The following is a 13,549-nucleotide window of genomic DNA, read 5'->3' as shown; positions in this document are numbered from 1 at the left end:
TAAGTAAACGATTACAACGAACTGAACTGAAAATTTATCAAACGTCACTGCAATCGTCATTGTTGTCATTATTCAGCAAATGGACAACAACAACAACTGCAGTGAGACAATGTGGTGGCCACTCACACACTGATCGAAATGTCAATCAGCAAACCGCTATTTACAGTATTGGGCAAAATTATAGCAATACCTACAATCACAATACTGATTAAATTTTTAGCACAACGCTAAATATCCAGCCCCCCCGTGACATGTGTACCTCAAAGTGATTTGTATGATGATTTTACTCTCTCGGCATGTTTCTAATGGGCCCGGCGAACACATATCCAAGATTGGTTTGATATGCATGTACGTCTCCAAGGCCGGTAAACACATGGCCATCTCTTCTCAAAGCAGGATATACGTCGGCACCAAGTTCTAGATCAATCGGGGAGTTTGAGCGTGGGTCCATGTCGGCGAGAGTGTCGGTTGCCAGATCTCTTGTAGGGTCATCAATTATTGGGTCAGAATAGGGTCGGGTCGGAAGTTCATTGGTAATAAGTGCATTTACTCGCAATGCCCACGTGCCACTGGTACTTCGAGGCATTAATCTGAAGGTTGTAAACCTCTGGCCACGGTAATTGAATGATCGAAGCCCAATACGACGAAATGTTGAGTAGGCGATTCTTGATATAGTTGTTGACTGGCTTATTAACGCTCTTACTAGCGATCGACATCATTTTCTGAAATTCGTACCATGGCAGTAGGCACGAACACTAAGTCCCACCTGAATGGAGTATTGTCCACCGGTGGTAACGCATCTGCCGCTGGTTGTACCACTACGGAAGCTGGAGGGCCAAATAGATGGGCAGGTCGCAACGGGTCTTCAAGTTGTGGGGCCCCATGCAAAAGGGTATGGTGACGCAGATTACACTGGCGACACCCACTGAGCGACTTACAATCTGGGGCTAAATGACTCCTGGCCAGGCAATTTCGGCAATACCCTCGTCGTTCGACCGTTTCATATCTCTGTCTTGCCGATTAAAAAATGGCCAGGAGTCAAAGGTGAAAATCATTAGGGTCGTCGCTCGCTTTATGTAAAGGCCTAGAATTCAAGCAAGCTTCTATACGAGCTAAAATGGTGGATAATTCTTCAAAAGTGAAGCTCATACTGGGAATAAATTTTCGTAAGTGGGTTTTCAGAGATTTCACACCCGCTTCCCAGAAACCGCCCATGTGGGAGGCGCCAGGGGGTATACATTTCCAGACAAGATTATTATGAGAATACAGTTGCAAAGTTTGGGTCTGAAGTGTTTTTAGAAACTGAAGGCGATCTTTTCGGAGAAGTTCTGCAGCACCAGTAAAATTCTTCCCATTATCGGAGTAGATACATGACGGACAACCTCTTCGAGCAATAAATCGCGAAAAAGCAGCGAGAAAAGATTGAGACGATAAATCACTTGTGACTTCCATACACATATGCACATATGATACATATGTAGCCCTTATGATACATATGTAGCCCTTTGTTTTCAAACAGACCCTCGTTTTATAGTTCTTAATATTGAAAGGCCCTGCAAAATCCACCCCTGTATTAGTAAATGGTCGGGAAAGAAAGGTACGTTCAGGTGGAAGTGAGGCCATTATCTGAGATTGTGTGTGTCGTTTAAATAAAATGCAAGTCTTACAGTTATGTATTACTTTCTTCACCAAAGGTTTTAATCGGAATATCCAGAATTCCGATCTCAAAACACGAGTCATAAGTTGATTACCACCATGAAGAGTAACTTTATGAGTAAACTCTACCAAAAGTTGTGTGAACCGAGCATCATATGGCAAAAGAATAGGATGTCTTTCATTATAACTTAGAACGGGTGACTGTACAAGTCGTCCGTTGGACCGCATAACCCCGTGTGAGTAAATAAAGGGATTCATTGTTAGCAAACTACTGGTAGACGAAATTTTGATATTCTTTACTAATTTCGTGTACTCATGTGCCAAATATTGACTTTGAGTCATAATGAGCAACCGTCGTTTTGTTTCTTGAATTTCTTCTGGAGTTATCTCCTCGGTCGAAATTCTAAGATGTGATCTATTTTGCCCGGTGTTTCTCCAAAACTGTAAGCGCGTGGTAGTGAAGAGAATCGCTCCAAAGGGTCTTCAAAAGTGGAAGCAGTTAAAACCTTCACAGTCTTTGATTCTAAATTTGTGTCTCCCAAAATTTCAAATTTCGGCCATCTGTCTATAGGTAACTTCAACCATAGTGGCCCATGCCACCATAAGTGATGTGATTCTAATTCAGAAGGCGTACAACATCTACTAGCCACATCAGCTGGGTTATCTTCGGAGTCAACATGTTGCCATTTATCATTGCCAACATTTTCCAAAATTTCAGAAACACGATTTCCCACAAATGTACTCCACGCACAGGGGGGGCTTTTTTAACCACGCTAACACGATTGTAGAATCTCTCCAAAATTGAGTTGAGTAATTTGAAATTTGAAGATTTGAAATGGTTGTTGATGCTAATTTAGAAAGCAAAACTGCTCCACGCAACTCGAGTCGGGGCAAAGAAATCTTTTTAATTGGAGCAACGCGGGTCTTAGCAGCAATCAGATGAGTTTCAACTTTGTGATCTTGGAGTTCGACCCTAATATATAAAGCTGCCCCATATGCACTCTCGAATGCATCGCAACAACCGTAAATCTCTATTTTTGAACTTGGGATAAATTTAATCCATCTAGGAATTTTGACAGAATTAATAGCGCCGCTATTTTTTACGAAATTTTGCCAATTCATGAGAGTAATTGTCTTTAAAGGGTCATCCCAGTCGATTTTGTCCAGCCATATTTGCTGCATAACCAATTTGGCTATCACAATTACTGGAGCTAACCATCCACATGGGTCAAATAATTTTGCAATAGAAGATAAAACTTCTCTTTTGGTGTAGTTTGCCTAACATCTATGGTCGGCTGATTAAATGTGAAATAATCCCCCGATATGTTCCACCTAACTCCTAGTGTCTTGGTTGATGAATCCCCAGATAAATCCAACCAATTAAGTGGAAGCACTTGTTCTGAAGGCAAATCTTGAATAACGTTGTGATTATTAGACGACCACTTCATTAGCTGAAAACCCGCAGAGTCCAAGGCTAGAAGTAGCTCTTTACGAGATTTAATAGCGTCTTCAACAGTGTGCGCGCCAGCTAAAACATCATCAACGTATAAGTTCTCCCGTATAATTTTTGACGCAAGCGGATATGTGTCTGCCACATCTTCTGCAAGTTGAAGAAGTGTCCGGATTGCAATGAATGGAGCACAGTTAACTCCAAAAGTGACTGTTAAGAGTTCAAAGTCTTCTAAGGGGTCTTGGGAGATTTTCTAAAAAGTATACGCTGATATTGTGTCTGATTTTTGTCGAGCAGAATTTGTCTGTACATCTTTGTGACATCCGCACTATAAACATACTTAAAGAATCTCCATTTCAAAATTTGTAATACCAGATCTTGCTGGAGAATGGGTCCCGTAAACGAATTATCATTAAGACTTCGCTTGTTTGACGAAGGGCATGAAGCGTTGAAAACCACCCGAAGTTTCGTTGTCAACCGATCAGGCTTAATTACCGCATGATGCGGCAAATAATAATTCGTGTGTCCAAGTTCCAAATATTCTAAAATTGTTTGATTATATTGTGCCTTTATATCAGGAGTCTTCATTAACTTCCTCTCCGTTCGGAAAAATTGTGCCATTGCGATATTTCGAGAATTTCCTAACTCTTCACAATTTTTAAATGGGAGGGTCACAATGTATCTGCCCTGTTCATTACGCTTTGTAGTGTTTTTGAAGTTTAATTCGCAAAATGCATCATCTTCTGATCTCAAAATCTTTTTTGGGATTTCCTCCACCTCCCAAAAACGAGTGAGAATATTTTCAATGGAAACAGTGTTATGTAAAGAAATTCGGTGTTTGTTCACCTTTTCTTGAATTATTGGACCACCAACAATCCAACTAAAACCCAAAAAAAATTAAGGGCCCTATATCCATTCCAATTAGAAGATCAACGGGTTGACTGATGTAGAATTTTGGATCTGCCAAATCAAGTTTGACAACATCCCTAAGTTGTGCTAAATCTAGGTTATGTGCTGGTAAATTTGACGGAAGGGTCCGCAAAACAGGAGCCCAAACTTCTAAATGGAAACTAGGGTCTAGACGAGAATGTAAATTGAAAAGACAAGCTTTTGTAGAAGTTTCTGCCAACATCTCACTAACTCCCGTAATATGTACTAAATTTCGTCTAGTTGGCAAACACAGTTTATTTTTAAGTTTTTCAGATATGAAAGTGGATTGAGATCCAGAGTCAATGATCGCTCTGGCATAAAACAATTGTCCGCGAGATTCGATTTGGACCAAAGCCGTGAAAAGTAATGTACCCCTGGGATGATACGCACAAGTTTGATCATCTTGAAGGGTCAAAGTTTTAATGTTGTTTTCCATGTTTGGAGTGGACTGTATTTGTGTTGTTAGAGCCGAAGCACGTCTCTTATTGGGTCATGACTACTAGATTGTGTTTCGATTCCATTGTGTAACAATGTGTGATGCCGCATGTTACATTCCCGACAAGTGTAATTGCTTTTGCAGTCTTTAATGCCATGATTGGACGAAAGACAATTATAACAAAGATGAGAAATTTTAACCACATGAATTCTGTCGTTCACAGTTTTTTCAATAAATTTCGGACAATCCCGAATAAAACGCCTTTCTTTACAAAGTGGACAAGTTTGTCTGTTTGGATTTTGATTTCCGGACGACAATTTGGAATCGAACTTATTTTTACCCCCGGTGTGTTGGGTTTTTCGTGAGACGTTCGTTTGAAAACTATTGATAAATTTCCCTTTATCTTGTTTATAACGATGGCTTTCGGACTTATCCTGATTTTGCCTACTGAAAATTGGCTTTATATTTCCCATAATATAAATTTATGAGTAAAAAAAATATCGAATCGATGCCAAGTTGGAAGAGTCTTGCAATCCTCTAAGGAACTTTCGAATTCTTCAAGAAAGGGTCTTGGTAATTTTGCAGAACAAAGATAAACTAAGATTGGGTCCCATTGCTTGACTTCTATACCCAATGTTTCTAAGGTTTGAATACAAGTATTTACTGTACGTTGCAGCTTTTGAACCGATTGACTTGAATCGACAGAAACATTTGGTAAATTAAAAATTATTTTCAATTGTTCATTAACCTGCATTCTTTTGTTCTCGTAACGATCTTTCAAATTTTTCCATGCCAATGTAAACCCGTCGTTTGTGAGTGGAACATTATTAATTATTTCCCTTGCCTCACCAGATGTTTTTGGGTCAAGTGGAAAAGTTTTTCGACATTACTGAGTCGAGAGTTGTTAATATAGATGGCGGAAAATAGATCCCTAAAAGATGGCCACGCTGAATATCCCCCTCTGAAAATGTCTGTGTCACAGGGAGGGAGTCTTAATGCTGTTGAAAAATCACTACTAGTAGGAGGGGTCCCAAACGATTGCCTTTCTTCCTTTTCTTTGGAAACCTGATCTTTTAAGGCGATTATATCCGCATTAATTGCACTCAGAACACGTTTATATGACGACATTGCCTCACTATAGTGGGTACGAAGTTTTGATTTGTCAATTGCCTGTTCATCCCCTTGTGGAACGTAATCGCGACAATCAAAATATGATTTGTTAACGTTTGTCCATAGGGTCTCAACTTCTGCTCTTAGGGCTTCAAGTTCCCGAATGTTTTCAGTAGTTTTTGCCACAGCATAAATGCTCTCAAAATCACTTAAATCATTAATGCTGTTGGCAAATTTCTCTCGAATAATTTTCTCCATTTTACTCAGTTTGGGGTCTTAAGTCAAAATTTCGATACGGCAAAACTTTGAAAAGATGAACAAACTGATAAGTGTATGCGAAATTTTACTGCTTACCAAAAATTTTCGAACAAGTTATTCGCAAAAAATAGTAACGCTGTATTTGTATATATAGGACGAAAATTGCGTTATATAATCAATTACTTTCACAAATTTACAAAACTGTCGCAACCAGAAGAAATATCATCATCGGGTCAGTTCCAGAATAAGGCAACAATAATGACAGAAACGTTCGAAATTCACAATAGCCGTCAATAATGAACTTCAAAATATCAATTAAATTATCTCAGGAAAAACGAGTTGATTTTCAATAAAAAAGACTTGGGTTATTTTGTATATGACCACCGTAAAGTCAGACAACAAGTTTCGACCTTTGACATATGTTTTTTTGGTATTCCAAGATATAATTTTCCGTAGAATAAATTTGTATGAGTCTTTCCCCAAAATGGTTACACAAAATTTCCAAGGGTAAGTATGTATTGTAGTTTTCAAAATTGTGTGGGTGTTCAAAAACTTTTTCAGGGGTAAGTATACGTATATTTCTCAAAGTGAAACTTTCGCACAAAAAATTCGAAAAAAAGTCGCGATTTTTTTTTTTTTAAGACGTAATTTTGTAGCTGGTATATGTTGTGTGGCTGAATAAATATTACTGTTGTAACGGTTCCAAAAATTTCACCAAATTTCCAGAAAATTCCTTTTTTTCTCAAATTTTGTTGTCGATATTTATTGCCGTACCGAACCGCTATTTATGTTTTCAAATTTTGTTTAAATGTAAAATTTTCCTTTAACACTTGATTTCGTTTTTTATTTTGTCTTTTTAATTGATCTTGGCGAACCTCACAATGTTTTTGAATGTTTTTGAATTTGTTTGACTTTCACTTACAAACTTTGTAATTTGATTTGTCACTTAAAATGTTTTGAGACACTCTTTATTTTTTGAGTTAAATTTCCACAAAGCACACTGTCCAATTTTAAATTATTTACTTTTACACAATTCGGTTCGAATGGACCAACAATGTTTGTTTTCAAACCTTATTTTTTCATTTTGAATGCCAAAGTGCAAGAATGTAGTTTTGGTTCAATTTCACGAGTATAGGATAATTCTAAGGTAAGTATAGGGTAAGTATAAGGCAAATATAATGTTCAGCTTTTTCCAATTTTTATGGTATATGGTAAGTAACAATGTTTAAGGTAAGTATGGATTAATTCACAGCAATATACAATTCACTTCATTTACAAATTTTTGTGTGCAATATTTACAATTTTAATTTTTTTGTGCAATAACAGGGGCAATATTAGGTTAAGATCTAACGTTTCGGTTTATTTCAATTTTATTTTTTTCTTTCTTAAATATCTCACGGCAATTAATTTACAGTTTTGATTTTAAATCGTTTTGTTTTGTTATTGGTAAGTATTTGTCTTTAAAGTAATTTTGTTTTTTCTTTTTTTCAACGTTCTTTTATGTACACTTTTATTTGGTAAGTATATTACTTTATAAAGTTTCTTTTTTCAGATGTATCAAATCACTGTGGTCTTTTTATTATTTAATCAAAAACTTCTACTTTGTTTTTTTTTTCAACTTTTCACGGTCACGGGGGGATGCGGTTTAAGTAAACGATTACAACGAACTGAACTGAAAATTTATCAAACGTCACTGCAATCGTCATTGTTTTCATTATTCAGCAAATGGACAACAACAACAACTGCAGTGAGACAATGTGGTGTCCACTCACACACTGATCGAAATGTCAATCAGCAAACCGCTATTTACAGTATTGGGCAAAATTATAGCAATACCTACAATCACAATACTGATTAAATTTTTAGCACAACGCTAAACAGTTGGTATTTAGGCATTAAAATGGATCGATCCAGCCCAGCTGCTTGTCTAACATTCTAGGAAACATAAAATTATATCCGTAATTGAAAGTTGCTTTTCATTTATAGTCATACCGTACATTGATTGAATGAATAACGCAATGGAATAATTAGTTCAGCCGGAGCCGGAGTCGAGCAAAATTTTTACTACTCCGACTCTAGCAAAATCTTCAGACTCCGACTCGAATTTCTTTAGAAATAAAATTTTGAGAAAATTTTCGATAGAAATAAAATTTTGCCAAAATATCTATAGAAATACAATTTTGACCAAAATATCTATAGAAATAACATTTGGACAAAGTTTTCTATAGAAATAAATGATTGAAAAAATTTTTCAATAGAAATAACATTTTGACAACATTTTCTATAAAAATAGATTTTTGAAAAAATCCTGTCTGATAGATAGGAACTGTATCTATCTTCTATTGAAAAAAACATCTTGTGCCAATGTTCGACATACGTATATAGGTTATGGTCTTATAATAGAATTAAAGAAATGAAATCGATTGGTCGAAATATTTCAAAAACAAAAAATTATGTTGGTAGGCATTAAAATGGATCGATTCAGCCCAGCTGCTTGTCTAACATTCTAGGAAACATAAAATTATATCCGTAATTGAAAGTTGCTTTTCATTTATAGTCACACCGTACATTGATTGAATGAATAACGCAATGGAATAATTAGTTCAGCCGGAGCCGTAGTCGAGCAAAATTTTTACTACTCCGACTCTAGCAAAATCTTCAGACTCTGACCCACAGGCCTGGTGTGGACAAAGAAACCTTGTTAACTACCTTTGCAGCACCAGTGTGGACGCCTCAGACAAGTGAGAGCAGTGGAATAACATACAAACATGCCAGAAGCAGTCCTTACAACTGCGATAGGATGTTTCCGCAGCACACACTAGGATCACCTTTATCCCAGCAAAAATGGAAGTTATTCCAAATGCACAACTTTAAAAGCCTTCCAAAAATGTCATCCCAAATATGTTCTTTAACTACAAAATACGAAATTTTTTCAATTCACATCCAAAACACTGAATTCGAATCACACCATAAGAAGTGAAGCAAATTCAGTGCAACGGCTGTTTAAATGGTGGACATCCGTCCTATGACAAGCCCATGTTAAATTCATCGCTTCTGCGCCAAACTTGCACCGCTTCCGGATCCAAAAAGAACATCTTCACTACTTATTTGACGTTGCTTTTGCTGGGATGTTATCTCATGGATAAACACCCAGGAATGTAAGGGTTGATGTATGTACTTCTAGCGCTGCAAGCAGCGTACTAGGCAGATCTGAACAGGATTCATTAGGATATTGTGGCTGAAGCGGTGAGAAGCTACAAGGTTAACCTTTAACTGTCGACGTGGTGGTTAAAATGTACGTGTTTTTTTTGTATTAAGAATAAGACTTGTAAAATAAAGTGCCTGTTAATTTTGGAAAGTACATATATATTGTTCTAATCAACACATGTAATAATGATTAGAACAATATTATATGTACGTTTTTTTTTTGGCCAAAGCCGAAGCCGATGTTCGACAAAAAAAAGCAATAATCGGCCGAAGCCGATTATTTTCCTCAAATGTGGTGTTTTTTATTTCAATATTAGAATATTTTTTTTAAACAAATGCATAAATACAATAATAAAAGGTAATTCATTTGATATTATAGAGACAAAACAAGATGTTTTATAATTTGAACGGGTTTGAACGCGTTGAAAGAGTTACGTGGGAAGCTTTGACAAGCCCACATTTTTTTTCTAATCGAAGATTGCATCCTCTCAACCAATCATTTTTAAATGTAACTAATTAAAAAATTAATCAACTTCGTGACAAGTCAATTAAATTTTTAATTGCAAATCGATGAAGTGAAATCCATTTGTTTTGTGTACTTACCTTAATAAAATTAGCACGATTTTCAAAATGATTTCCGGTTTTATCTAAATATATGGAATTGAACGATTCGATTGCTTCGTACAACGTTGGAAAACTATCCAATTTATTTCCTCCAATAGTCGTTCCAATTCTTCCCCATGATCGGAATACCCAAAACCTAAAAAAAAATAAGAAAATAGTGAAATATTTAAGAAGCTTAACTTCTTCGTACTTCTCATTTTTGTCACTTTCTAAGACTTGGATTTTGTAGTATGAATTTTTATTACTCTGCAAGTCCACCCTGCCGAGAACAACATTGTAGTTATCCTTATTACGAGAAACGTAGACATGAGCAACGTTTTCCAAACCACTGTCCGGGTCCACTGCTAAACCATCTTTTATCTTTAGAGTCATTGACTTTGGCACTGATTTCGTGTAAATACTTTTCGATTTTATACTTTTTGGCTCATCTTGGGGTATTTTAGCTGCGGGATCCTTACCCCAATCGCACAATGTCATGCTGCTGATGTAACTAATAGCCGCAGCTCTATTTGATTCCACATTATCCAAAAAGTCTGTAGGTATAATATGAATTCCAAGATCTTTGGCCTTTTCCATGCGACTTGTCATGCGTTGAACTTCTTTTGGTGTTGAAAATATCGCAATAGTATGTTCTGTTATCTTTGCGTCAAGTTTAGCACCAAGGTTGGCAAGACGTTGTTTCAAATCCTTTTCAGAGTCTTTTAATCCGATGTGAGCAAAGATTAAATTGTAAAGTGGTGGACGTTCGCGTTTGATCTTAGGCCTATGTCAAAAGAAAGAAACAACAAAGCAGAAACGGAATTTAATTAGTCTTACATTTTTCCTGTTACTAATAGGCAATATTTATGAGTCTCAATGGTAAGCGATCAAAGATAAAGTAAACTACAGGGAAACACTTATCAAATATGAAATAGTATAGTGGAAATTTTTTGTGATGGTAATGACATAGAGGTGCTCTCTTTTCCAAATATCATACAAAAAACACAACGTTGACGTTGTGGAAAGCATTACAATTTTAATGTGGAAAAATAAATTTTTAAATTTGACGTGTGTGATTTTGTTTAAATTCATCCAGAAAAGTGTCTTCGAAACTAAAGGAAAAATTCATCATTTTAGTTTAGCCAATTTCTTTCTATGAAGTTAAATTTCTGTTTAAATTAATAAAATTTACTTGTTTCATTAAAAAAAACAAGCAGTTACAAATAGGTCATTAACTAAAATAAGGTATGGAATTTTACTAATCCTGATTTCCTCTCGGGGTATAAAAATTTACAATTGAACAAGAAAGTTTTATGCACTGATAACAACACATTTATAAAAATGAACATAAACCAACTAGATTAGGTTAAAGTGGCAGCCCGATTAAGTTTTAGGACCATTGTGTTACCACATTAACTAAAAGTACCTATCACATATGGGCACTTCTAGTTTTAACCACTGAACCTTCTCGATTATTATCTTCTGTTGAACCAACCAGATTTTTCAAAAACATTATTTAGCAGAACTCTTAAGTTAACGTTTTCCAGTTCCGCCAATAATTTAAAGCTATATGCCCCTAAAATTCGCTTACGCTTTACACAAAATGCAGGACACTCACACAAGAGGTGTTTAATTGATTCCTTTTTCTCCGCATCATGACAGCTCATACAATAAGTCATTATACTTCGCGCCTATAGTTTTTGAAAATCGCCTATAAGGCAGCGACCCGTTATATCAGATATCAGGAGCGATTTCTGAAGTCTTGAGAACACTAGCATATCTAGTGTGCGGTTTAAGTTAAATGGGGCCATATTTGTTTGTGGATGGGCATTTTTCCCTGACTGCTAGAGCCACATCATCTGCGTGTGCCACCACTTTTATCCTTTCCTTTTCTGGGGAAACCAGAAGGCTGTTTATAGAAACATTCCAAAGAAGAGGTGATAGAACTCCTCCATGGGGAGTGTTATTGAATGTTCGATGTCTAGACCCGCCACGATTGTGTATTCATTGACAGATAGTGAGCTTTCAATAAAGCTGATTAGTTCATGTAATGCGGTCCCAGCAGACCTGCCCTTGGAGTATGCTCGCTGTCGTTTCGATAGCAAACTTGAATTGACATTTTTTCTAAGATAAATATCTATCATCCTCTCCAGAGTCTCAAGTAGGAATGAGGATAAGCTGATTGGTTTGAAATACATCCTTTAAATATCACCAAGGGATAATTCTGTCAGTCACTGCTGGTAACTCCGCCGGAGTAATTCCGTCCGGTCCGGGGGATTTAAATGCTCCAAAACTATTTAAAGTCCATTTTATTCTAGATTCCGATCTCCAATTTCCTCGATAGAAAATGACCGCTGAGCCTCTGTTTCACCTCCAGAACGTGGTTCAACCGTCTGATTTCCGGGAAAATGTCCAAAAATGCTTCCAACGTCTCCTCACTGGACGTTGTCCAATTGCCCTCCGATGTTTTAATGAAACCTGGATCGGAGTTAATGGATGCTAGTACCTTCTGTAGTCTGTAAGCCTTGGACGTATTCGCAATACTGCTACAGTAATCATTCCAAGATTTATGGTGAGCTCTTCTCAGTTCTCGTTTATTTATATATATATATATATATATATATATATATATATATATATATAATATATATATATATATATATATATATATATATATATATATATATATATATATATATATATATATATATATATATATATATATATATATATATATATATATATATATAGATGTTCCATACGTATTTCGATGTTATTTAAAGTCCATTTTATTCTAGATTCCGATCTCCAATTTCCACGATAGAAAATGACCGCTGAGCCTCTGTTTCACCTCCAGAACGTGGTTCAACCGTCTGATTTCCGGAAAATGTCCAAAAATGCTTCCAACGTCTCCTCACTGGACGTTGTCCAATTGCCCTCCGATGTTTTAATGAAACCTGGATCGGAGTTAATGGATGCTAGTACATTCTGTAGTCTGTAAGCCTTGGACGTATTCGCAATACTGCTACAGTAATCATTCCAAGATTTTATGGTGAGCTCTTCTCAGTTCTCGTTTAATATATATATATATATATATATATATATATATATATATATATATATATATATATATATATATATATATATATATATATATATATATATATATATATATATATATATATATATATATATAATATATATATATATATATATATATATATAATTATATATATATATATATATATATATATATATATATATATAAATATATATATATATATATATATATATATATATATATATATATATATATATATATATATATATATATATATATATATATATATATATATTATATATATATATATATATATATATATATATATATATATATATATATATATATATATATATATATATATATATATATATATATATATATATATATATATATATATATATATATATATATATATATATATATATATATATATATATATATATATATATATATTATATATATATATATATATATATTATATATATATATATATATATATATATATATATTATAGATGTTCCATACGTATTTCGATGTTATTTAAAGTCCATTTATTCTAGATTCCGATCTCCAATTTCCACGATAGAAAATGACCGCTGAGCCTCTGTTTCACCTCCAGAACGTGGTTCAACCGTCTGATTTCCGGGAAAATGTCCAAAAATGCTTCCAACGTCTCCTCACTGGACGTTGTCCAATTGCCCTCCGATGTTTTAATGAAACCTGGATCGGAGTTAATGGATGCTAGTACATTCTGTAGTCTGTAAGCCTTGGACGTATTCGCAATACTGCTACAGTAATCATTCCAAGATTTATGGTGAGCTCTTCTCAGTTCTCG

General features: G+C 35.1%; 2 protein-coding genes across 2 annotated transcripts; both read right to left on the bottom strand.

Moving 5' to 3' along the window:
• Nucleotides 1–702: 702 nt before the first annotated feature.
• On the bottom strand, nucleotides 703–3,727 carry LOC142242852 (uncharacterized). Its single transcript, XM_075314370.1, has 6 exons — nucleotides 3,602–3,727; nucleotides 3,373–3,529; nucleotides 2,873–3,256; nucleotides 2,437–2,687; nucleotides 1,072–2,097; nucleotides 703–1,008 (listed from the first exon to the last, which is right to left on the bottom strand). Exons 1-6 carry the CDS (start codon nucleotides 3,725–3,727, stop codon nucleotides 703–705), a joined length of 2,250 nt encoding a protein of 749 aa, XP_075170485.1.
• Nucleotides 3,728–8,545: 4,818 nt separating this feature from the next.
• LOC142242853 (poly [ADP-ribose] polymerase-like) lies at nucleotides 8,546–10,434 on the bottom strand (the record flags this gene model as incomplete). The annotated part of the gene is made up of 3 exons (XM_075314371.1): nucleotides 8,546–8,668; nucleotides 9,651–9,807; nucleotides 9,862–10,434. Coding segments are annotated over 3 exons (853 nt in total), but the record flags the coding sequence as incomplete, so codon positions are not given.
• Between the last annotated feature and the right edge of the window lie 3,115 nt (nucleotides 10,435–13,549).

This window comes from Haematobia irritans, unplaced genomic scaffold (assembly GCF_050003625.1).
Source record: "Haematobia irritans isolate KBUSLIRL unplaced genomic scaffold, ASM5000362v1 scaffold_81, whole genome shotgun sequence".
In the NCBI taxonomy this organism is placed as follows: Eukaryota; Metazoa; Arthropoda; class Insecta; order Diptera; family Muscidae; genus Haematobia; species Haematobia irritans.
Note: the sequence above shows the minus strand (reverse complement) of the source record. Positions and strands in the feature narration are given on the sequence as shown.

What these genes read in the sequence shown, in the direction of transcription:
- LOC142242852 (XM_075314370.1), bottom strand. Translation starts at nt 3,727, where the DNA reads ATGGCACAATTTTTCCGAACGGAGAGGAAGTTAATGAAGACTCCTGAT. An exon ending in AAATCAGACACAATATCAGC is followed by an intron (nt 3,257 to 3,372) that starts GTATACTTTTTA and finishes TTCAACTTGCAG; the next exon opens with AAGATGTGGCAGACACATAT. An exon ending in TTATTTGACCCATGTGGATG is followed by an intron (nt 2,688 to 2,872) that starts GTTAGCTCCAGT and finishes GTTCAAAAATAG; the next exon opens with AGATTTACGGTTGTTGCGAT.